Genomic DNA, 27,108 nt, shown 5'->3' on the forward strand with positions numbered 1-27,108 from the left:
GCTGAAGTCAGAGATCTGGGCACAACCTTTTGGGAGGCTTGTACAGCGGGTGGGAGAGTAAAATGAAGGTTACAAATAGTAAGTTTCTCTGCCTGATTGATAATGAACTAGTAATAAGTGGCCTTATTATAGTAGTAAGTTTCCCATGGAAACCCAATGATTGCAGAGAAGCTTTAGCTGAATGTGTGTGACCACATCTTATTTTGATCAGCTGTTGCACAGCAAAGCTGTGTAATTATCATAATCTAACAATTAGGCTGGCATCCTTTCCCAGTGTTTAATTACTCCAATAAATGGTAATTGAATAGAGGACTTAATGACAAGAGAATAAGTTTCTTTCTGCATTGGGTACTTGCAGTCTTTTCTAGGCATAATTTCTGAATACTGTTTTTCTGAACAACAGCCTTGATTAGTTGTTTCTCTTTGTGTTGTCAGTCAGTAGCTTGTTTCCTGCATAGTGTTTTCTCATGGTGTTTTGAACTTAACTTGTGAAACTGTAACCTAAGAACTGAAAGGTCACAGACAGCTGCTTTATATTACAAGGGTTTTTTGTTTGCTTGCTGAGGGTAGCAGTGTCCTGCTAGAGATCTAAAATGTTACTGGTGTGCTACTGTTAGTAAACCTACTTCTCTTAGCATCTGGAAAATGTTGAATTTTCTTTTGGTTTGAATAGAGCTAAAATTAAAACAGCTCTTTGATTACTTCATTGTTTGTGCATCAGAATCATTGTTGATGTCAGCAGAGCTATGGGAACAGAGTATTAAATGTTGTGACAAAGCCCTTAAAAAGAGCAGAAAAGCATTAAAGAGGTTATTTTTTGCATAGCACAGAAATAACATCTTTAAAATTAACTGCAGTAAAATGGTACACTTAATCCCACAACCCCTCAGATAATTAACCACCACAAGATATTCCCTATCACACATTACAGCTTTAAGTCAGTTGAAATGAGGGGGCTTGGACTGTCTAAAAGAATAAGAAGGCACAAGGTAACCTGTTGTGTTCCAGTCACAGCATGTGAGTAGAACTTGGGATGGTCTAATGCACTACGTTTGCCACCTAAACAGAGGCAAAAGCTGTGAGCAAGCTCAGTAGTATGGAATCATAAATAACTGACATCATCACATCCTCAGAGCAGTTAAAATGTTGTCCTTTTAAAGCATGTTAATGTTTTCCAGAAAGTGTTTAGCTTTTGTGTATTATTGCATATACAAATACCTACTTTATGCTCATCTCTCTTACAAATAATTTAAGTAAATAGTTTCATAACTAGCTAACAGAAATAAACTTACTTTTCAACCTATTTCTGTATTTTTCCAGTGGAAGCTTCTCCTGTGTCTAAAGTATTTGTAAGAGATGTTTCTGTTGTCTAATAATATTTACTCTATTGGTGGTTCAGCCTTTGTTGGTATACTTACGGGATCTTCTCACCTGGCTGGTTTTTTCATGGTACTTGTAGGAATGGACTTCTCTCTGAGACCTCTCTGTATTCATTAAATTTAGTTAGAACTGGCTTAGTGGCCATGAAAGTAAAAAGGAGGAGCTGAGTGACCAGCAGTTACAGCAGTGTGCACATGGGCTGCTCACAGAAGTCTTTTTTCCTTAGGAAACAGAAGAAGTAACTTTTTGATGTGCTGCTACTGAAGAACTATGGGAATTATGTTTTGTATTTACCCCAAAAATAAATTAGTTCAGTGAATTTTGTTGATGTTGCTTTGCATTTCAGATTATCATTTGAGAACAAGGCAACTGGTGTAAGGCATTCAGCAGTGGCAGTGTCCTCTGCACAATGGTTTTACAGGCTGTGCAGGCTCCAGGCAGCAGGATCAGGGCCATTTGCATCTGATCCCCTCTCATGCCAGACTGAAGACCAGAATTCCATAATTCATTGTTAGAGCACTTATTTGAAGTCTTTTCTGGTTCACAGTGAAGCCTTGCTGCTTGCATTTGACAGAACAGACTCCAAATAAAGAAAGGTTGACATAGTAAAAGGAAAATCTTCCAGTACACTTATCTTGAAGTAGAGCATCTAGTATGTCGATTTTACAGGAAAGGTGATAGAATATAACTAATAAGATTTGTATAGGAAGCAACAAGCAGAAGCTATTGCAATTTTGTACCTATCTAAATATTAATGGGCAATTAGCGTTAGTTGTGCTGCACTTAAACTGGATTTTTATAGTTTTTATTCCAAGAAAGGAAGAAAGAAACAAAAAACAAACAAAACTGCTGTTATAGTCTAAATACCTGTTTAAATAAATTGTCGCTTGTTTCAGTGACCAGCAAAGTTATTAAATTCAAGACAAGCCACATGCTTCAGAACTTCAAATTATGAAGAGAACCATGCACACAGACCGTGTACTTTCACTTGTGTTAGTGGATAAATAGAATACAGAAGGCATTAATTACTTCGAAAATGTTTTGCTAGTCTTGTGTGTCTGTGGTTAAAATTGCCAAGAAATTTTTTCTCTGCATCCTGAATACCTGGACATTTCATCAGTAGCAGTTGAGTACAGAAGCATTCGTATGACTGTCTTTGCTGGAAGCAGTATGCAAGTTTTGTGTAGCAAGCTGATGTTCGTTGCATATAGAAATGTTTAGGCTTAGAAGCTACTTAACTACCTGCATCTATCTTCAAAATGGCTTTTGTAGCTCTACTGTCTAATAGCTAGCTTTGTAGTACCCGTTGTTTACAAGACAGTGTTTGAATGCCACCTGACACAAAAAAAAGATTAGTTATGTTTGAAGAATAGCTGTGTTTTGCGGTGTGTAAGAGTGCACGGAGACAAATGACATTATTTTCAAGAAGGTTTGTAGATCCTGTCAGAGTTTTGTGGAAGCCTTTTTGGCTGGTTTCTACTACAACACAGTGTTCTGTTATGGAAAATCTAGTTAGGACTGGTTTCTTCCTCGTAGCGGGATTTATATAAAGATCCTGGTTATCATGTGATTCCAGAAGGGCACTGGAGTCCAGATAAGGATCTGCTAGAACAAGATGAAGACCTAACTGAGAAAAGGAAAAGTTTATCAGTAACATTGCTAGAGAGTGTAGGAAAGCAACCTTTCTATTCCAAACAGGACTGGAAAAGGGACAAACTTATTAAATCTGAAGTGCAGTCAACAGGAGATGTGCTATTTCTGTCATCTCTACAAATGTATCTGTTAATGGATTCCACCTTGCCTTTACACATTGTGCTCCTCAACAAATGTAGGTGGCTAAACATTGATAAATGCTTTCATTTGAAGTAGAACTTTTGTTTAATATCTGACATTGCATTACTAATAAGAGGTTTTCAACCTGTAGATGTTAAGTGTTTTCCTCTCAGATGTGGTTTAAAATTCTCAGAAATGTGTTTCTGAAGTATTTCCTTTAATAACTTTGAGGAGTCTGAGCTGACGAATTTGTTTGTGAGTTATTCATGGCCACCCCTTGCCTTTCTGTTCAGGTTAGAGCCCTTTGTGTTTCTTCTTTGAGAAGGTAAATACAACACATTGCCTTGTAGCTGGAGAAACAGGAATGGTCTCAGTTCACACCAAGAGGCGTGCTGGAGATGTTGTAGCCTCTTTTGGAAAAATAAAATGACTTCTACATCTCTTCAGTACACATGCTGAGGTTTTAATTACTGACTTCTTTAAGATATCACAAGAGGGCAAATAAATACCTCCTTTCTGCTTCTTAGTTGGCTAATAACCTCTTTTCAGTATTGCTGTTACTATATGGAGAGCAGAGACTTCGCTCAGAGCTGCCTGATAAAATACCTTGGTACATATTTTCCCTGGAGCAGTTTCACTGCTTTGCCAGCAATATCTGCTAAAGGCCAGTTTAGATCACTTGAAATATGCACCATTTTCTTTTTTTAGATATGTAAATGTAAACACTTTCTGGCTATGACAAGTGTCTGTGGAATGAAAATACTGTGAGACCAGGGAAGTGGGGAGGGAAGGACACTGGGATAGAAAGGACTTGGTTGTGTGCTTCACCCTCAGACCTGCTTTGCGGGAGCTGCTTGCTTCTTACTTTCCAGGCAAAGGTTGTTTGACAGGCAAGGGTGTGCTGGGGCGAATGAAGACACTAAACTGCTTCAGCACTTAGGGAAGCAGTAATAAGAATGAATTACTAAAATACCAGTGGTCAAAGAGGACGGTTGTGTTGTAGTTTTGTATGTTTAACAAGAATACAGTAGGGGACTTCGCCAAAAAGGAGTCAGATGAGCTCCTTGTGGACAGTATTGAGAAGAGCTCACTGGTGCAGATTACAAGTTTGATTTCATTGCTAGCAGAGATTTAAGGTGCGATCACACATTTAGTTGTCTGTCTCTTTGCATTTATCATCACCATTATTGTAAACTGTGCAATCAGGTTCTTCCCTTCAAATTCAGCTATTTACAGTACAGCCTCTATCTGGGAAATCTCTGTCTAGACTCTTGTTTTGGTTAAAGGAGAGAAATAGCTGCTTCTGGAGTGTGATTCATCTCATTCCAGTGTACCTTGGGCTTAACAGACCAGATGAATTGGACTCGAGAAGTTTCTGTTTCTCTCCATTGACTTAAAGAGAATGTGGAGAAGCAGTTCACATAAGGTTATTTGTGTTGTAAAGGTCTAATGTTAAGGAGACCACTCTGATCCTGAATGTCTGTAATTACATAGATGTAGTTCTGAAAGCATATAGTTTTTGTTACAAAAAAATTGGGCATTATTGTGAAGGCATAGACTGCTACAAGACGTAACCCTGCGAATCCCATGAGAAAACTGCATTGTTTGTCACCTGCATGGTTAAAAAAAGCGCACACGCACAAACGCACATGCACACACAAACACACACATAAATATGTATTCATTTTTACTTACTAAAACTGGAATTAAAAAAAAAAAAATCGTTGCCAGAATGTCCGTTTCCTATTCATAACTTAGAATACACTCTTTTTCATTACCTGTAAGAAATGGCATATTCTTAATTGATACAGAGAACAGACACCAATTTGAAAACAGTACATTTTTGGAAATGTGTTAAGACAGTATCTGTTCAGGTGACAGGTTTTGAAAGCACTGGAGTACAAAAATATATTTTTAACTAATGATTTAGATAAATGTAAATTCTCCTGGAAGTACTATGGTTCAGAGAGGCTTTTCTATGTTACAGACTGGAACCATGAGGCTGTTCACTGACTGAAATTATACAGATGTATCACGCTTTGATGCATGTTCAATTTTCCCCCTTTAAAAATCTATTTTATTGAAGTTAAATTATTGTAGAGATATGAAAAGGTGTAGTCTGCTCTGAATTTATCTTTGGAGGGCCAGCAGATCACTGCTTTCTCTCTGAAATTAGATAGAAGGATCCAGATGGCAGATTTCAAGCCCATCGGGTGTTTAAAATATCCCCCTCAGCTAGAAAGAGATATTATAGTTAAATCTGTCATGGCCTTTTTATTGCTCTGTGGTACACTTGACAACTGCAGCCATGAAAGACAGAAGCTACAGGTAGCCCAGTCAACCTGAAGTGGAGTAGGTCAGTGGTTGGTTTCTTTGGCTGCCCCAGGGAGTTTGACAGATGTACAGACCTGGTTTATGGAATCATTAAATCCATCATGGTATAAGCTCACATGGAGGCAGTGAATTTGCTACCATCGTTTCTTCCCGATACTCTGGTAGGCATTAGAAAAGTAGTGTAAAAGAAATGTGGAGGGGAGAAAAAAGGACACCCTCCCCACCCCCAACAAAACAAGAATCCCACATCTCTAAGGAGTCCTCAGTAATAATAATAGTAGTAATAAAGTATATTTAGGCTGGTACCTTACACTGCATTTCTCAGCTGGCACTCATTCAGAACTGTCACATTAGGGTGAGTGCTGGTAATTCGTATCCCAGAATCCTTTTATCTGAACAGAGCAACTTCTCCACTGTGTACTTTTGACAAAGGAGATGCACTGCTTTTCAGGTATCTTTAAAAAGCAATACAGGCTTTTCTTTGCACCTTGACAAACTGCTGCTTATCATGAAGAAAGAGTAAACCTGTTTGTGTTCTTGTAGTAACTGTAAGTACTTGCGGTCAAATCAGTTTTCAGCACAGGGGTGATTACTGCCTGATTCAGAGAAGAGGATATGTCTGGGTTATTTATTTGCAAGCCTATGTAGATGTTTATATAGACACTGATTTGGGGAGGCTGATACAGTTTTGGCTTCTTTGCTTCTTCTTGCTTCTTTCTCCAGTTAAAAAAAATACCCCACAACCAAATAAAACAGACACTTTGTTTATTCAATAAACCATAGGGAAAGATAGCCTATAATTTGCTGTGCATTAACAACACACTCATTTTGTAAGAGAGCAAAACCTTTATTCAGAAGGTCATATGATCATAGTTCTACATAAACTGTGATAGCTCTGGTGAATTGTAAGGGTTATTTTTAAGAGTGAATGTGCATGGCTGGAATGAAATTAAGTGCCATTAGTGATGCCCCTTTTATGAGAACGTTACCTTGCAACAAGGTCATCCTGAGTTAACAGTGCTTACGCCTGAACTCTTCCTGTGATTTCAGATTCCAGAGGGGCGACTACCACATAGATGTCTGCATCAATGACTATCTGGATGTATTCTGCCCTCACTATGAAGACTCAGTGCCGGAAGATAAGACCGAACGCTATGTTCTGTACATGGTGAACTTTGATGGCTACAGCTCCTGCGATCACACCTCCAAAGGGTTCAAGAGGTGGGAGTGTAATCGGCCACATTCCCCGAATGGGCCGTTGAAGTTCTCAGAAAAGTTCCAGCTCTTCACGCCCTTCTCACTAGGATTTGAGTTCAGGCCAGGCCGGGAATATTTCTACATCTGTGAGTATATAGAGATTTGCCACTGTTGCACAGCAGGTGCAAGAAACTCAGCTAATTTTTCACCTATGCTCTGTGGAAATACAGAGGGCCAAAGAGTATATAATGCAGATGTCTTACAGTGAATGCAGGCCTAACTATGTCCAGATACATTAGTTAGGAATCTAACTAGTGAAAATGACATTAAATCGCAGCTTTTCTCATATGAAATAGTATGTCAGCCTGTTCACTGAACCATGGCTGATTTTCAAAGAAAACGCACTATTACATTTATTCCAGCACTCTGAGGTGGAGGGAGGAGGAGGAGGAGGAGGGGGCAAGAAGGGTAGGATGGAAGCTGTCCCCAGATATGAGGAAAAATAATTAATCCTTTGCGTGTGAAATTCCTGGGTTTTCTTATGTGCTCAGAAGAAATACTCTTGTCTCTGTGATATTATTACCCAAGGAAAGTGAGGTCTGTGTAGTTTGTAATTGGTATGACTGCTGATGTCAGTAGTCCATCAGTATTTAAAGTTGTAATTTCTTAGGGTAAATACTTCTAGCATCAAGCCAAGTGGCTCCTTTTTTCTTCCTTCCTTTTTTTTCCCCCTTTTTCTTGGACGAGCTGCTCCTGTCAATGTGGGCAATGTGGGGGTGCCATTAGAGCAGGCAGTGAGCAGGGGAGTGTGAATGGGCTCTCACACACCTTCATGTCAGCTCCTTGAAGCAATGGGGAGCACCCTCCCTGACCTCTGCGCTCTAATCCATGGAGTCCTGCATCGGGGCTGCTCTGGGCACCCACAGGAGATGCAGGATAACATCTGGGACTAAGGAAGTAACATCAGGAGGTTAAAAACCAGTGGCTTAAGCAAACTGATTCCCTGATCCCACGGTGCAGTTGATACTGCTTCAGCTGTCGCATTTGTTTAATCCTCCAATAAAGATCTTATTTCATCAATTTGGTTTGTACCTGAATCTTCCACTCCTAACAAGTTTTGACTGCTTCAGCAATTATTTTTTTTTCTGTTTTTAGTGTTAGACTAGAGAGTTGAAACCTTTAGACAGACTGTAGATCCCAATAAATATTGCCTTCGTATGTGTAGCTGGCCTTTCTACTGTGAAACAGTCATTCCACCTCATTTCACTAGAGAAAGTAAGTATGTATGATCCCTGTTTCTCAACCTCCTTTCTTCAGCATTGAGATTTTTCTTTTCCCTTTGTAAATCTACAGGGAAATACATTCCTAGTGGATAGTTTTCCATTCATTTATTTTTCTTCCAGCAAATAAAAACCTCTAATGAGTGGTGGTTCAGTGTCAGAAGAACAGTGCCTTGTTCTTGGGCTGAAGCACAATGATAGCAATAATACTAAAAATAATTTTAAAAAGCAAACTCTAATGTTACTTAAAACTTTTAAAATATGGTCATAAGAAATCACGTAAAGATATCAGAGTTAAGTGGAAAATGTTCTAGGATAAATAAATCTGTACTATGTAGGCCCAGTCTTACTCATGTCACTCACAAAAGCTTCCCTTTTAACTTCAACAGGAGTTTAGTGTCATTCAAAACTCTGGTGTCAGGCTCCCTGGGAACACTGGATTTTTTGGTGTTTTTTGGTTTTGTGTGTGGTTTTTTTTTTTTTTTAATTCAGTTCCTAAACACCATCATTAAAACAAGCAGGAATACTTAAGCTAAGGAATGCAGTCTTTACCCTCAAATGGTCGCAATAAAATATAGCAGGGATGGCATCAGTAGCTGCAAGAATAAGAAAAAAACCCAAAACAACAAAACATTGTTTTTTCTAAGTTTTGAAAAAGAAAGAGAAATGTTTAAGAAAGCTGAAAACCAAACATGAAACTGAAGGAAAAAAATATGAGAAGTATCAGCTTGGTCTGTCTGGCTGTTAGCTTCACTGTTAGACCATACAAAATCCATTGAACTCTCAAGCAAGACATAATTATTCAAATATACCCAGGTTGCTTATGCCTGTTTTTTCTCATTTGTGGTTAAATTCAGTATTCACTAAAAATCATTATGTATCTTCTATAACATTCATTTAACAGAGTCATTTAACTGTCAAGGGCTCCCTTCAAAATATTTGTTCCGAAGTGTTTAAATATGAAGAGCTTTATGATATTCAACTGCATTTAGGTGGGATTATTTTTTTTAATGAAAGATAAAATAGGAAAAAAATAGCAGCAAAGAGATGTTAATTTACTAGTAGCTTATTGGCCTGGTATTTACTGAGATTCAATTTTTAGGCACGTTTCAGAGACACAGAAGGTTTTTTACTCTTTTTCTGTAGTTTAAGTATTTTTTGCCTCAATCCTTCGCTCTGTCGTGAACAGGAACAAGGTTGGTGTTGCAGCAGCTGCAGGGAAACACTGAACGCTAAGTTAACAGTTATATGCAAACCTTCTCAGGGGAGAGTTGTCCATCCTGGAATGTTTTTCTCTTAGTTGGTGCTGAAGAAACCAGATGATGAAATGTTGTTCCTGTTTCCTCATCAAAATTGTGAACAGGCTCTAGTCCAGGCTATGGAGATCACCTTTGTTACTTTTCTGTATCCCCGTGCTAAAGAAATTACTGATTCACCAGGGAAGTTTTCCTTTCCTCAGCAGATCTGAAACCTTAGCCCTCTCTGCAGGAAAGGGCGAAAGCTGACTGTGTAGCATCAGTATGGTTTATTCTATTTAAGGGTTACAAAATATGTCATGTAGTCTAGACCTCTGGAAAGACAGAAATATTAAGTGGTTGGTTAGGTATTTAGCTTGATTACTGTCTCGTGCTTCTTTGAAAATCTTTACAGCTTACCGTTCAAGGATGTGACTTGCCTCTCTTGCTTCCATTATTTTCAGAAAAGGCAATAATTTGAGAACAATCACTGTCTCTTTTTCTGAACTGTTGGTTTTGAAAGTGTCACTTTTCTTTGTTATGCAGTTGCCTTCATATATTGCTCAGATAACCCGGATCTCCCTTCTTTGCATGTTCAATGTAGGGAAAATGCAAGAAAAAGATCTTTCTCATATCAAATTTACACTGAAGAAGTGAATTCAACATTGCAGACATGCAATCAACAAGTACTGATTGAATTTACTGTTGAAGGAAGAAAAGGTTATTAGATATTTACAGAGAAATTAACTTTTATTTAGTTAAGGAGTACACAGGGCGGGGCTGGGGAAAGTAAATAATAGATCATGACCCGAAGTCTCAATTTTTACTTAGTTCTTAGCAGATGCTCACCTCAGGTTAGTGTATGTTAGCCTGAAAACAAACAAAATAGTATTAAGACTGAAACAGAAGCAAATAAAACATAGAGAAACCAGAAACTAAAAGCCTAGTGGTATGACAGTGATTCTAATGTCCTTCAGAAGGGAACATAAGTTTGGGTATGCAGGTTAAGGTGGGGTACTGTGCAAGGGGAGATGAACACAAAAGTAAGGAACGGGAAAAGATCCTAAAATATATGTTCTATAATTCAAAATGAGGGTACCATTTTCATTACTTTAACTTAATTATGAGAGGGGTTTTTTTGGTTTTTAATGTGCTAAGTATTGAATAAAATACCAGCAACAACTTGGCAAATATGCATCAGAGCTGTTGAAATAAAAAAATGAAGACATAGCCAGAACCCAACTGGTACAGATTACTGCAGAATCCTGACCACAGTTTCCGAAACAATCTCCTGTGTTGATTTAAGCTAGACCACATTTCTCTTTTCTTGAAAGCAATGTTTCATTGGTGTAGTGTCAGAAGTTGTACTAATATTAAGGAAGCATATGCTTTTCTCTGAGGGATCAGTCCAGTTATTCCATTAAAGAATTCAGTATTTGGCATGACTTATCCTTAAGAAATCTATGCTGGTTTAATCATCTTATCTTCCAAGATTTTATATGTATTGTTTATTTAGTCATTCAATCACTGTGGATATTGTCATTTATATATACTTATACCCTTTTCCTAGAAAGACCAGGTAGGTTTGCTCTTCTTCACAGTCCTCTGGCTGCTCTCCAGTTCTCTGCAAGATCTTGAAGGCTTTTGCTAGCAGTTAGCAGGCTTTACATGTAATGTATCTAAACATAATTTAGGTGGTTCTTCCTCCATTCTTATTGAGGAAAGAGCTCCTTTTATCTTTTAAAAAATCCTGTTGTCTTACCTGTGGTTTATTTGTGTAACCTTTTTTGTTACTGTTTCTTACTAGTTTTATGTCATGCATGTGACTTTATGATTTTATTTCAAAATGCTTATGCTGTTTCTTTGTATCACCTTCAATGATGTGTTATTATCACTGTATCTTTTTTGTCACCATTTATTTGTGTGAAGCTTATGATTGCCAATTCAGGAAGTTTTTGTTGTAACCATATTACTCCTGACCGCACCAGGATAGTATGCTTTTACTATTTGAATGTACTTATGGTTATAAACAATATTTCTTAATTGTTCTTAAATTTTTGATTAAATTAAGAAATTGAGTCTGTAAAGTTGTACTTACAGTTGTATATACACCTCTTCTTAATAACATCCAGCTCTCCCATACTCCTTTTCCTTATAGAATATATTCACAGGGAACCTGATGCTACCTATTCCCTTGATTTTCATGTTTAATTTTGTTCCCCATCATCCTTGTTTCTCTGCACTAATTGCTTCTATTCCTGAAATTTTTGTCTCTTCTCTCCTGAAGGCTTTTATTCAAATGACATTCCACCCTGATGGTCTTAGATGCTACCTCTATAGGACAACTTGTGATTTTCGTAATTTTGAATATAAAATCATCTCTCTTCTGTTAGCTTGTTCCATCTCTGTGACTGGAAGTTGTCCTCACCATGTTCCAAAAACTGTGGAACTGTTTGAATGCTGCTGTGATTTTTCTCTAACAGCTGCCAGGTAGTTGGACCATCTCTCTGCAACCATCTGCACATCTCTGGAAGCTTCTCTGATTCAAAAGATCTTAAGGAAAAAACAGTAGGAAAAGTGTTTATAATACCTGCACTTCTTTTTGACTTACTTTTGCCTGTAATTAGGTAGTTAGCTTATCTTATTAATGAGGTGTCTAGTTGAACTCTTGTTGAAGCAGTAACAGTCTCTGATGACAGTTAAACTGATCTTAGCCTCTCTCTCCCTTCTGCCATGTTTTACGAGTGTGTGTTTAGGTGTTGAGTGTTTGTTTGTGGTATTAATTTTCTTTAGTCTCTCCTACAATCCTCTATCAGTTTCTCTATCCTGTGAAATTCCATGTTACATGACCAGGTTAATTTTTGAAAGAGTTACTGGCTTTTTGTCTCAAAGCTGTAACTATATTTTAAAATCATGATCATCAGGTTGCCTCATTCCTGTTCCCTCCTTTCCACCTGAGATGCTTGTGGGAGAACCTGTACTGAAATGCTTTCTCCAGGTGGCATAGCCAGTGAATTTGTAGAGATGGGACAGGACATGAAACCACCACTGCTTGGTGATGGTGGTGGTCATGGTAAGGATTTTCAGTTATTAATGAAGAATTATTGACAGAGTTTCAAAGTTTAACTCGCAGGGAGAAACTGTACATATCCCTGTACAATTCAGCAGTTAGCATAAGAAGGGTACTGTCCACTTCCTGCGGAAATTATCACACACCTAACAAAAGCTTTCCATGACTAAGAACCTGGAACAGATTCCCAGAGTGCCAGCTTGGCTATTATTCTTTTAGGATTGATTTCGGTATAGCAAGAATTAAGAAAGGGGACTTTGTAGAGGCAAAGTTGAAAGTCTGTGATATTATGTGGGAGAAAACTACTGAGAAATCTTTACACTATAGTTTATTAACAGTTACTTGGTATTTTTCCTGTGCTTAAACAGCTGCATAGAGCTCATTGCTCTTTCTCAAACACCAGCTTAATATTAGTGGATTTTTTTGGATGAACAGGCACAAGTCACAGTAAGATGATTATTTGATTTAGGGATCTCCACATGTTTGCCAGAGGTTTAGTTTGATGTAATGGGAACACAAACCAGAAAGACTGTGAACATCAGAAAATGTAAATGTGAGTCCCCCCAAAAAACTACACTTTTCTGTCTTTTCTCATCCTGTTATATCCCAGCTGGGGTAGCACAGTAATACTTAAGTAGTAATACTCTAAAACAACTTTTTTTTTTTTTTTTTAATCCAACACTTGGAATATATGGTTTCTGTGTCATACTGGTAAAGACAAATCTCTTAACCAGAAGACTGACCTTGGAAATTTAAAGAAAGCGGAGTGGACATTTTATCTATGCATTTACTAATGTAAGTGTAAAGATACTCTCAGCCTGATTTTAAAGTTGCTGTTATAAAGGAGGATTGCTTCTTGATGTTCACCAGTGCACCTAATACTGATTCTTCTTCAGAGAGTCCTTACAGTTGTCCTGTACAGTTGTCCTGTCCTTTACAGGGAAGAAACTAGTTTCCATTTTAATGGCAATACTCCATATTTCTGGGAGTTCTGTTCTTCTGTTTGTAGTTATAATAAAGACTGGACATCTTTGCAATCACCCATTGTGTACCTTGTGTATCTGCTTGTTCAGGCAGTTGGTCATTTTGTACACTTCTAATGCTACTTGTCTCACAAAGTCCTTGGCTAAATCTCTATGTGGGTTATTGACCAATACCCATGGTACCTTTTTTCTGTAGGACAAAATAATACTATCCATACATGAAAACAGATTATTTTGCTTTTTCCACTGAGCACAGTCTGCAACTGTATGAGAAGATCTTTCAGCAAAACCCTTATTTGGGTGGGTATTTTCCCTCATATCAGTAATTTATATGCTGTAAAAGGCCTGGTTTGCATATTTTTCCCCCTTGAATCTGTCAATACTGGGACTCAAAGTCAAATATTTGTCTTGGAGCAAAGTTTGGACTAAATTTAGAGAGTTGTACTCTACAGAAATGAGTAGAGAGATTGATGGTATGTCTTGTCATGCCGTACTCAGCTTATATTGGGAGCAGTGGAGTCACTGTATTTACTCCGTAGGCTAAACTTTTATTAAAAATTGCTTCTATTTGTGGAAATGGTTGATTTAAGTAGCAGATATTTTGCTTTGAAAGTGAAGACTGGATTTGTCTTTCAGCAAGTGAAAAAAGGCTGTCTGTCTTCAACAGGTGTTAGTTAATGCAGGTACTGCTGGTGCTTGTATTTTCTCATTGCTTTTTGAAGACACCAGGTCAGAAGCTCCCTTTTGGAATTCACCCTCTGGACATCCTGGTTCGGTTCACACCAAAGGCTAAAAAATGAAGGTTATCTAAAGAACGTTATTAAAGGATGCTGAGAGAATTACAAACATTTTTAGTGTGTTAATTGCACTTTTCTTTTGGGTAAACATTGTTTATTGCCAGGTCTCCCATTAACCTTTCAATCAAGATCGGATCAGCATAAACACTGATGCTACTTTCACAGCAGTGGGCTCAGACATGCCACTCTACCACAAATCCTGCTTTGATAGCTGGTTTACCAGAATCACTCAAGATGTTCTGAATTAAATCAAAGCAATTGAAAGGGTTTGATAAATGTGCACTTTAAAAAATATTTTTGTGTGATAACATTAGACAGACAAGGAGGTGACCTTTAAAAGGGAATTTGTGCTTAGCCTAGTGTGTAGATTAGAGGACTCGTTTCTATTAGAAAGCATCAGAAGAATTAAATGCTGGTCCTGCTAAAAAGAAAGCAGAAACAATCACCAGTGTCTAATAGATTTTGACGTTGGTAGTGTTCTTAGAATCCTCAAAGGGAATGTTAAAAGCTGTTGAATAATTTGGGACTTGGGAGAAATACATATGAGAAAATGAAGAGAAACCATGGAAGTGCTGGTCTCTATTGTTGGACTTTTTCAAAGGGATTGAATGTCTTTCACATAACAAGTTGAAAGAAGATGATTTGGATTCATGTGATTCAAAAAATTCAAGTGCCATTAAGATCCCGATAGCAGCAGAAATATAAAAGAGAGGAGAATATGTTATATATCTGCAACTTCAAAAGCTATCTCATGAACATATCATATAAGGTCTTCATCCCTGTAGGAAGACCAGTGACTTGTGTTGCTTTCTACTGAAGTACTGATTTTGGATGTTGGAAGAATGAGGGAGTGCCCACAGACAGAAAGAATAAGGAATAGGGTTTTCTTTCCTCTGTCTTTTTGACTTTCTAATCTAACATGCTCAGTGAAGGCCAGTTCATTTTGTAGGAAATTAAATCATGTATTGAATGTTGTTACGTGATCATCAAATCGCAGATGTTAAAAAGACAGATCGGTTTGACCTTGGATAAAAGATCTCCAAGGAGCTTTAGGAACTTCACAAGGCCATAGGTGACACACCCATGTTATGGGAAATGGTGACTAAATGTTCCATAGTGGTGGCTATGGATTACTGTAATTTTCAATATTTGTGATTCTTGTAAAAATCCCATTGCAACTTTCTTAAAAGTAAGTATTTAAATTCCAGTGTTCTGCTGAAAGTACAATTGAATGAATTGCACACAGCCCTTTACATCCTGATGGACCATTCATCATTCCTTGCTTTAATCAGTTTTGATGTTTAACAGCTACAACTTAACATCTCAGAGGTGGCTGCATTTCAGTGGTGGGTGAGGCTCTTTGCAGTGGTACTTCACTGAGATATTATGAGATTAATAAAGTGAAGCATGTAGATTCCTTGGATGAAAGAACTCATAGAAGTGGAGAGTATTATTAATAATTATCTGAGGACTTATAACTCTGTCAGAGCGTTCTAATTTGATTTCTGAGCAAACTGAAACCTGTTTAATGAGCTGTTGCATTAGAAGTATGTGTTTTGTAACATGGAGCAGATGCCAACAGAAATGGAAATAACATAGCAGTGACATTTGGAAAAAGAGTGTTGTACTTCATTGCCTCCATGTCATCAGCATGTTAGTCTCCCTGTTCCTCAGACTAACTCATCGAGGCAGCACTTTCTGTGCTGATACTCTCTGTGTGTCATAACACAAACTGAGAATATATGCATGCCTGCAACCAATAGACCGAAACCAAACTCCCTCAATGAAAAAATGCTTCCACATGCTGAGCAATTGGCTGATCATCTTGTTTCATAAGTTAATATTCAACATTCGACTCCATATTTTCATAAATGCTTGGATTTACAAGAAGTAAATTTGTTTCTAAGCTGCCTAAGCCTCTGAAATTAGAGGATCTTGGTAACTTTGTCTTTTTATTCCCCAATAATGCATACTATTCAGACGAGGTGGCCAAGACTCCAGGCTCAAAATGGTATATGCAGTTAATACTCCTATCTCCAAGGTTCTTGGCAAGTCAACATAAATCACATAGAACAAGATTTTTCACATAGTATTCAGAAATACATAGAAGTGCTTTATTCTGAAAAATTACAGAAAAATCTTTTCAGACTTCCAAATGTTTCCGCTTTCCCTCAGGAAAGCAGTAGGTCATCCTCAGATCTACATTACTGGCCAAATGAGATTTTTACTCCCTCTAAAATCTCCCTGGTGTCCCTTTTACATCATGGATATTTAATATTTAAAGTATCAAGTGGTATAGGCAGCTAGATACAGCCCTGCTGTAGGGAATTAAGAATGTCTTGAAGGTGTATCAGAATCTCACTCATGCCATACCTCTATGCACAAAAGTAACCAGGCTCCTCGTGATGGATATGGGGAATAATGTTCCTGTTGCTCATCTTCTAGGGGTGAAATGATCTTAATAATTTGAAGGATAATCAGAATGGCAGTATATTAATGAACTTAAAGAGCCCTGACAATTCAGTCATAGTGGCATTCAAAATGTATTCAGGGAAAAATGCACCAGAATGACTTAATGTACATTATCTGTTAAGAGTTGTAGGTGAGGATATGGTGACGATAGGAGTTTGGATTTATTCTTACGTGTATTTCTGACACATCTGCTTTTAGTAATACTGGGTCATCTTCCTGTATTTTGATGCCTGTATTATTAAACACTGAATGTGGACTACTTCTCTCTAATATTTTAGGGTTTTGCAAAAGATGTTCGGCTGTGAGTCATTGAAGAATGCACTATGCTACAGCATAGAGGCCTGAATTAGGACTGAAGTCAGGATCACTAGCAGCAGCTGCAGCAGGGCTTGCCGTCTGTATGCATGTGAATGTATTTCTGCCCAAGAAATCTTGAGCAGAAATAAAGTAGCATTAGGCTGAAAAAGATGTGGCTTTCTTCAGCATCCTGGGGACTGTAAAAGAATACAACCTCTCCTCTTGAAGAGGGCTTAGTATTAACACCTCTCTGCTTCTGGCTGGTGATGCACAGAAAAGTCATGAACTTGCTTCATGGAGGTGAGATCTGACTTCCTTAGGTCCTTTTTGTAAACGGCATCAAGAAGTAGAAGGGAGAAATGGCACAGTTAAACCTCCACAGGCATATCAGCAAGGTAGAAAATGTGTTTCTTTCTCAGAGAGTTGCAGAAGCAAAGTATATGTCTGTTCAGAAGTAAAGTGATGTTCCAGTGAGGATGATGACAATGTTGTGTAGTTTGGACATGAGAAATTGATACAGGTAGATTGTTGTTTAGCAATCACTTTTCTCAAATTTTCTTATATTTCACAAGACTCTTTATTTTATTAGCAGTTGAATATAAGTTGGCAAATTATAATGCTACTGGAGTTTCAAATTAATAATCAGGTGTAAGAATACATTTAAATTGCATTTATAGCAAGACAAAGATATTAGTTGTTGAACTAGTTGTGTGAAGCCTTGAAATATGGGTATTATTTTTCACCATTGATAGTGCTGTATCTCTTACCTGGTCTCACTGGAGTAATCTGTGCAATCACAAGACTGCCTCTGAGGAATGAAGCATCTCCTTGGCAGCTGTTTGGCAGTGCGCTGCAAAGCACCCACGTTCCAGCCCACACACTTTGCTGCAGTACTGAGTTTAAACTTAAATTGGGAGGAGTTTAGCTGTCTCCCATTGTAGCACTAAAAAATGCTGCTGACTAGGTAGCAGGAACAGCAGCTACCTCACAGCCTCACAATTTGTTGTAACCGGCTCCCATGACTGTATAAAATGTGCCACTTAACAACAGGAGGGTGTTAGGTAGTCTTCACTGCTGACCCTTTCACCCCGGGGGCCTGAGCGCTCAGCCAGTATCGTTAGAAGTTATTGCCAGAGATAGGGTTCCTCATCTGTAGCGCAGCACCTCTGGTAGCTTTGCTTAGAAACATACACCAGTGCAACAGCATTTTTTGTTCACAGTCCCATTTGGTATACTCAGTGGCAACTCAAGCAAAACTGTGTAAATTAGTCACTGTCATGTTTAGGCATTAAAAGTGGAATTAGTGATTTATATTAATCACAAACGTTTCTCCAGGTTTTATTAACAAGCAGATTGGCTGCCAAAATGTTTTCTGGAAGACATTTTTTTCTCCCAGCTGCCACAGAGAACAAAACAATTATTATGGGCATTTAGATAAAGATTAACGGTTTCAGCAATTCATTTGAGGAAAACTGTATTTTACTATACATTCCACTTTAGCACGGACCATCACTGCCAGCATGATTTGTCGCCTCCTTCATAAAATTATACAGTGGAGACACAAGATCGTGTAATTCATTTTAAGAGCAGAAACAGGTTAATCAACAAAGCAGAATGAGGTTAAAAAACAAGCCAGACCCACATTTCTTAATCTTTTGGCAAGTCCAAATTTCCAGTAGGAGAAGTGAGACGGCTATCTAACTGCTGGTTTAGCACATTTTGGTTCATTTTATCTCCATGCTTTCTTCTTTCCTTGCCTGCATCATGCCTTTTTTTCCTCAAGACGACTTCATGTGCCCTATTTAGGTCTCCAGGGAAAAGTAGTACAGGTGACCACTTCATGTTCTGTGCATCTGCAGGTAGTTCTGTGTAATACTGTAGGAATGGTCCATGAACTTGGTACAGGGTGTGAAGAAATTACTAGAATGATAAGGAAGAGGTCAAAATGAATATTGCAGTGTTTAACAAGAATGTAGGGCAGACTGCCAACATGACCTTCACAATTTCATGTGTTTTGGATGGTTCCTAGCATACTACTTTTTGAGCTTAATATGTTACAAGGAATTAAAGAATAGACATGCTGTATTTTGTTCTGTTATGGCTAGCTCCCTTTTTTCTTCCACTTTTGCATTTTAGGATGGTATAAAATGAAGGAAATCAAAACACGAGTGAAAATTCAGCTGTTTGCTACAAAGGAGACAAACAAGGGTTGAAGGAGGAAAAAACCTCATTACAGAGAGATTAGAAAATTAATTGATTGGTGGCTCTGACAGTTCCCATTGGATGTCTAAGGATCCTGTGAAAAGACAGTATAGTCTCAGACATAACACTTATTCCTATTATTTCTTTCTCTTGCGTAGAGACTGATCTGAAGCATCATTAGGTTCCAATTATTTTCAGTGAAATATTTCACAAGAAAAGGGCATGATAAAATCAGTAGAGGTAGTGTTATTCCCCAAAGAAACTTACTATGGCTAATAAACTGTAATGGGGAAGGCTTCTGTTCAGCATCAAACTTAAGAGATTTCCACAGGGGTGATTCTGTTTCATGGAGGTTTTGGAACTCCTGTTACATGGAGTTAATGTGCCCCCTCTTCCCCAAAATTATACAAGGCAGCTGATTATTTCAGTGGGGTCTGAGAACTTGGTCATATGTATGACTTAATATAAGCATATATGAAACTTGCAGTGAATCTAGTGAAGAATCTATTACTTTTTTTTTTTTTTTCATAAGTGTTGACTTAGAAGTACTGCTCTTTCAAAAATGACAAAATATTTCTAACAATGTTTTCTTCTCCACTAACTGACCTTTTTTCCTGTATTTATTGTGTATTTATTTAGCAGCTATGTGTGTATGAATTGTGTGCTCTTATATGTGCATGTATATGCACACACATATATGAAAAATAATATGAAAAAGTCACATATTGGTTAAATCTTTGATAAAAGTTAGTATTTTTGTGTTAAAGGCTTTAGCTATTGTGATTATAAAAATGCTGTCTTTGTCAAACTGAAAATATAATTTTAACTCCATGGAAAGATAAGATGTTTGTAATATAAAATGCCAGTGGAGTGCCTCTTGGACATTGTATTCTACTAGATTGTTTCCTCTCTGGGCTGAGCTGACCAGTTGTTCTTTCTTGTCCTCCATGTGGCGTAACTATGCTATTATCAATACACATCGCTTACATTTTCCAAAATGAAAATGAGGTTAAAGATAAATTCAGCCCTAGTTTAGATAGGGGACTACTTGCGATACTTCTCAGGGTAGAGGTGTGAATGTTGTGTCTTTAACTTCCCTGCTGTGCTTAGTTCCTCTTCCCTTCTTCCTGGTAACTAATGTGCAATGCTTGTGCATTATAGGAGAAACATTCCCACTGAAATCTCTCCTGTTGAAGAAAATGGTGGCAGGAGCTATTTGCTACAGATACGCTCCAGCTTCCATAAGGAAATATGTCCACTTTTCAGAAAGTTTGCCACCAAAGTCTTTGGGATGCAAAATATAAAAAACTGCCTTTTCCAGTAGCTTTGCAATTACCCAGCACCTGATTCTGTGTAATGGTCAGTGTTTGCTGAGAAGGTTGATTTGAGGGCACTGTGCACTCCTCAGATCCTTGAACTGCTCTCTGCTCAGCCACACCAGCTGCTGCTTCTCATCAGAAACAAAAACATTCCTTCTAACCAAATTATGGGATAATTTGGAAATCCAATAATCTGTTCTAGATTTTACACAGGTCTAAAAGATGTACATTGAGAGTTTGCTTGGGGAAAGCCCTTCTAAATGACCATCTAGGGAGAATATTTCTTAATACCCTAACCTAACTGAGAAGAGATATTTCTGCCTAGGACTTTTTCATTTTAGTGAACTAGAGACTAGTTTGAGTGAAAAATAGTCTTAAACCAAAAATAAATCGCTTGGGGAACCTGGTGCCCAAATCTAAGTTGTAGGCAGAAAAGGAAGAGAAAGGTTTTGGAACTGTATCGACTATGAGGATGAGGGACATTATGCTTTAGAAATATACATTAAAATTACACTTCTGGTACTTGTATGAGTACAGCTGGATTTTCACGAGGATGTGTGTCATTCAACAGAGTGCACATGGTATACTGTTTGCTAATATGTACATGTAAATCTGCACTCCACCCTTATAAATATGAGGTGACATTATAAGCACATCTACATTCTACAAAGTCAGCAGTGAAAGCCACAGAAATAAAACAGCAACAGAAAGTCCCATGAAATTGCCCTAGCTCTTCAGCAGCTGTATTTTAGGCTGAAGAAAGAAGACCCTGAAATAATAGCTTTCTGTGAGGGGAGGGGGGGAAAAAGACTGAAAGTAGCAGTAAGTTTGTTTCTGTGCCATTTCATGAAGAAACAGCTTTTTTTTTATTTATAGACATAAATTTTCCACTGATGGATTTGCTTCAGACTTGAAAAGTAAATAGAGATTGTGTATGTTCACTGAATGCTAAAAATATTTTGTTTGATTTACTTCAACTGGACTTACGAAAAAAAAATTTAACAACTGTGCACACATATTTCTTGATCATCATGGTCTTTTTTGACTTGACCATCAGTCTAAATGACGTTAATTTTGGTGCATCTACATTAAGTGAAATCTTTAGGCTTTAGGGGACTGATCTGAAATATACCTGAACACACAGATATTCAAAAAAAGAAAAAAAAAAACCCAAAACAACCCACCTAAACCCAGGGTAGATAAAATATCTGTAATTTATTACATGTAAATTGTATATATGCACCTTCAGTCCTGTTTTTCTTTGATCCCAGTCCAAAAGTATGTAAAACAAAAGATTGCATATTACAGGCCATATGTCAGAAGTGCTTGGTGTTCCCAATTAGTCACAATTTTAGAAGTATTTAGCTGTCACTTAGGTATCCAAATAGTTGGCCAGATTTCTAAAATGCTTTGCAGATGAAGCACTGAGTTATTCTGAAACTGGGATCTCTATTGCAGATTGTAAACATCTTGAAAGCTTGTCAGTAGGTTCTTTTGAATGGTATGATTGTGTTTTACCAGGGGTTTTTGTTTGTTTCTTTTTAAAAAAGTACAAATAAAATATTCTAATCAATTTGAGCCCAATTTCTACTCTCCCATAATCAAGGGCTAATCTAGTATTGTTAGCTGTGCCTTCCTTTTAACACAAAGTGCAACTCTTAGCTTAGAAACAGATAAAAGACTCATTGTAGTGTTGATGTGGATGGAAACTGACTTGAAAGTACAAGGTTTCTTTATATTTAACTAGTGTTTTAAACAGCTATCTCTCAAGACTAAGCATGTGTCTCTAGACAAGTAATCACTTAATCAAAAACATCTAGATGGAGAGAGCAGTAACAGGGAGCTGCAGGACTGGGATGTCTTGGCCTTTTGCTCGGGTGCCACCAGAGTCCTGCCATGCTCCTCAGAGGTGGTAGGAGCAGGGCTTATACCCTCTCCTGGTATGAAAGCGCATCACTACTCAACAGTGGGTTTTCCTGTAGGGCGTTTGTTGCAAGTTGTGTAGCAGAGCCCTGACATTTGAGCTTCAGGATTTTTTTTATGAGCCTGTAGGTGGGTATTTTATCAATAGTCATCTCTCAGGTGGAAAAATTTAAAAGAAAAATAATTAAAACCCCCACCTTTCTCATGACCCACTAATGACCATCCATGATCTGTGGATACAGCTATATGAACCTCCTTCTCCCCCAAGTAAGTGCACACAATTTCTATAATTGGAACTGATGGAAACTTGTGTTTACAAATGTCATCACCTTTCACTGGAGGTGGCTCCCACATGTCACTGCTGAGGCTTGGGCTGGAAATCAGACCTAATGAAGGAGTTTTTCAGTCCTTGGTGCATCTGTGGCACTTGCTCTTCCTGCTGTGCTGCATAGTGTACCAGCTATTTTTTGGCAAGTTCATATTTCACATTGCAGGGAATTGAAATGATTGAACAGACAGGAGAAGAGTTTTATTTGCAGGAGCCTGTGTATCCCTAGACTCTGATTTGGCATAAAACATCTGCTTCATGATCTGTTTCAAGGCCATTTCCCTTCCGCCAACAAAGGTTATGTCTTCAGGCAAGCTGTGCCCTTGCTGGCAGGGGGAGATTTGCCCGAAGACTTGATTTAGTCATAATCAAAGCATTCTGCCACAGAAATCCTTTTTTCAATTACTTCTGAAAAAGCAGCCAGACGGTAAATGTATTAACATATTAAACAGTAAAGTAAAGAAGGCCTCTGTCTTCTGTTGTATGGGCTTTTGTGAAAAGTTGATATAAACCATATTTGTGTGTATGTCTTAATGTGTGGCTAGGAATAAACATTCATTATTGTTCTGACAGTAAGAGAAGTCACAGGTACTCCACATGTACCTGCTTATCTCTGCCGCAAATGAGCAGAGTCAGTTAAGTAGATCTATTGGCTTCAGCTACAGTTTATGCATCTTTTCAATTTGCAAAGTTAATTGGTGTAATATTGATATAGTTTCTATTAAAGTCTTAGGAAGTAGGCCCTACAAGATGCAATATTTGAGATAAATTTATGCATTAAATCTTTTTTGTATTCCTGGTGGGGTTTTTGTCTCCTACCAAAAAATTAAATTTTTGAAAGACTGATACAGATTTCTTTGCAGAAGTGTCATATTGATCCACACTTACATATGTACAAATAAAATCCATGTTCCTTCTTGCAATAACATAGATTCAACCTTTATTAGAGTGAGTAGCATATTACCGTCTATGTACTTCACATTGATGCACAGTCTTTGTAACATATGGCTATTTTTCCTCCTCAGAAAAAATCCTTTCTCTAGCTTAAAAAAAAAAAGTAATTGAATATTTGCATATCTCCAAAGAGCCATGCAGGTTAAACTTGGCACTTATCTTCTGCAGTTCTTAGACCACTTTTAGTTTAAGAGTAAGAACTATTGCTTTTATGAAGTGCCTTTTTCTATAATGTCAAAACCTCACAGCAGTGCATAGAAAGTCAGTGCTGTAAAGGAGCTAAGTAGAGTCTTTAATAGAGAGAGCTAGGTTGTAAGTGTTTTTGTTCCTATGGAGCAGATAGATTTGGTTCCATCTGTTCCATATTCATAACAAAGGAGCTCACTTGCAGGAGGACTGACTTCCCGGGAGTAGCATGGTAATGATCTTTTCACCACAGATTGAAAGGATCTGAAAATGGTCACTTCAGCTCAGCAGAAAGCAGCTGCACTCATAGTGCTTCAGACCTGCTATTCTTATGCAGCTCTGTTTTGAGATGTTTTTTCTGAATAAAACAAAAACATAAACCTTGATCTCCTCCCTTCTGCCCTGCCTCCCCACCCTGCCATGTCAGTCCTTCTTCTGAGGAGTTAAGGATGTTTTCTCAAACAAAAATGGAATGACATGTTACAAATACAGGGTCAATTTTTGTTTATTTGATCTTGGTATTAAAGGCAGAAGTAAAAAATGATGGGTTCTGTCTCCTGAACTTTTCTCATGATCTTTACTTTCTCAGCAAGAAGATTCTGTGAATGAGAAATCCGAAGTCCACAAAATGTGTGCAAAAGTTCCTTGCTGGGTTTTGTGATTAGGATGCTCCTGTACCAGCTTGGATTACACACTTTGTGGGCTTTCAAAAAAACCACGAACAATCCAGCTTGATCCAAGAAAAAAAATTCTTGTCTCTGCAGGATATTTCACAAGCGGAGAACAGAAAAATGAAGGAGTGTACCACAAGCACTCTTACTTGGCTAAAGAACAAATTATTCAGTGACCCCTAAAAGGTGAACTGGAAGTTTACAGAGATCTTAAAAATTAACTAGGAATGCAGAACAAGAAGAATCTTTCTGTGTCATTGGTTCTGGCTATGCAGTCTCTGAAAGAAGCCAGGAGACAGACCCAGATTTACCATTGTCCTGGCTGGAAGTCCTGCTGGGGCATGCTGGACCCCATGTGTGTCTATGCTTCAGGACAGTTGGTGCCTGAGGCATCTGTGAGAGCGGGATGGGCAAGCTGCAGGCATGTATCGCCTGGCTTAGCTGGTATTGCAGCATCCATATAGGCATACTCGGGTTTTTTGGCCTTCCAACCAACAATACCATATAGGGTAATTCACAGATGTGTATGAAAGCATCTGCTACCCTGTTGTTTAAGACTCTTGGTCAAACAGTACACATGTATTTGCAGATCTGATGCTTTCCCTCAAAATGAGATCTCAAACTGGAATTTGTTTTTTTGTTTGGTTGGGAGTTTTTTTGAGTGTGGATGTTTTGCTGCATAACTCAAGGAGAAAATACATGCATTTCAAGTGATTCTTTCCTTAACTAAGGTAAATGAGAGTGTATCTGGGCTTCTTTGGAGAAACTCAGTACACTGCTCTTTTAAATGTGAGAGGAAAGAAGCATCTGATACACAGTCATGCAGCTCTGCCCAGATACCAGAACCATATCCAGTGCAGATGTTTGTTGATATGAACTAGCCAGGAACTGAGATACAAATGTAAGTAGATCTTCATGATTACAAAACAAGGGATAAGGATTGTACACTTCATCAGCAGGGTTGCTCTAATATGATCAGGCTTGAGGTCTCCACCCACTGAGGAGTGGAGACACCACATTAGGTTAGAGGCACTTAAATCAAGCAGTAATGGATACTGTGTGGTTGAGAGAGGTTAATTTGGCAGGTTTTGTCTATCTCTTTTGAAGTGAAGTATGTGTCAGCAAGGAGGCTTCAAGTAAGTGGTTCTGTGTTATCTCATATTGTTTTCCACATGTATGATCTTAGATACACGTGGGAAGCAACATTAGAAACTGCTCACAACTTGGTTACGTGAGTGCCTTAACTGGTTAACGTGTAAAGAATAGAGGAGCAAGCTTGCAGTGGGGAAGTGCAGTGTGAAACAGGGCCTTTTCTGGAAGAGAGTTGGATAAATGCTTCAGTTCTGAGAGAAGAATTGTTACAGCATTGAGGAAGAGAAAAGCTTGAGAGGTACCTGTGTGTTTCAACAGTCTGATGCAGTATTCATTGCTTTTAAGAAATGGTTTTTAAACCACCAGGGTGAGTCTCAGTTATGGAAAAGTGTACCCATATATATATAATTTTGAGTTCATCTGGGAATGATCACTGGAAACAGGGCTGAACATCCTGTGGTGTACATTAATCTAAAAAAAAAAAAAAAGTGCGCAGAAGGAAATAATTTGTGGCAGAGTAAAATGAATAGTTAGCTATCCCATGGGTGTTTTAGACTTTCCCACAGTCATAGTTATGACAGTCTACAGTCCTCTTCTGGCATAGGTGAGACATATCAAATTCCTGACAAGGCAGCAGTTCTCCCTGATGAGTCTGCGGATATTCTCGCATAGGTTGGCTTTTTTGAAATACGTATTTCAAACCGTGAGTGCAACCTGTGGCACCGAACACAAGCTAGACAAGTGAAAGAAAGAAGCAGGGATCTAGAAGTTTTAAGTAAACTACTATTGCCTAATACATTGGCCAAATTTTAGTTGAAGAGAAATCTTCAGCTTGATGTGTTCCAGAATCTTTCATGGTAAAGGTGACAAATTGAAGCGTTAAGGAAATCCTTCTAAGGACTGCAGAAAAATTTCTGGCTCATATGGTGGAGTGATTGAAGTTTCAGTAGTCACTCTGCCAGACTTGAGCAAACTGGGTACTCGCCTGATAAATATGTACGGTTATTAATATGGTGCTGGTGTTTGTACTCTATGTGGTCATGGCCTGGGACCCCACCACACAGTAGATGTAATGAAACAGAAGGTCTTTGCCCTGAGAATCTTTACTTTGCTGCATAACTCAAGGAGAAAATACATGCATTTCAAGTGATTCTTTCCTTAACTAAGGTAAATGAGAGTGTATCTGGGCTTCTTTGGAGAAACAAAGAATCAGAGCTTAAGATACAGTGGACTATTGTGTGTTGTACAAACTTTACCTTTTCTATTTCATATCTGCTTTCCATCCTGCACAAATCTCAATTTATCTGTGTAAGAGCTGACTGTGTGCATAAAAGCAGTTTTTGTAAAGACTGTGCCAAGGTGCTATTAGAACTTTGCCAAGAGAAAAAGCCCTCCAGAAATCTTTTGAGCAATGGTTTTCTCTCTAAACAGTGCATTTGCAAACTTTTGGGCATTCATGTGGGCTCAAAACACATTCAAACTTGCATTATTCTCACTGTTGGCATTTATTTTAAATAACGGTAAAACACAACCCACAGTCTGTGCTTTTTTCTAAATTTCCTTTGATCCTAAGGCAGATTCTTGAAGATCTCTTCCTGCCTTTATCTCTTCTCCC

The 27,108-nt window shown here is 38.1% G+C and overlaps 1 protein-coding gene across 2 annotated transcripts in view; it reads left to right on the forward strand.

Moving 5' to 3' along the window:
* Positions 1–27,108, forward strand: part of EFNA5 (ephrin A5) — a 222,573-nt gene that overhangs the window by 173,841 nt on the left and 21,624 nt on the right. For both annotated transcript variants that reach the window (XM_074856320.1, XM_074856321.1), the window contains exon 2: positions 6,538–6,830. In XM_074856320.1, coding sequence (XP_074712421.1) covers positions 6,538–6,830 — 293 coding nt within the window. The remainder of the gene's footprint in view (positions 1–6,537; positions 6,831–27,108) is intronic.

This window comes from Strix uralensis, chromosome Z (genome assembly GCF_047716275.1).
Source record: "Strix uralensis isolate ZFMK-TIS-50842 chromosome Z, bStrUra1, whole genome shotgun sequence".
Classification (NCBI taxonomy): domain Eukaryota; kingdom Metazoa; phylum Chordata; class Aves; order Strigiformes; family Strigidae; genus Strix; species Strix uralensis.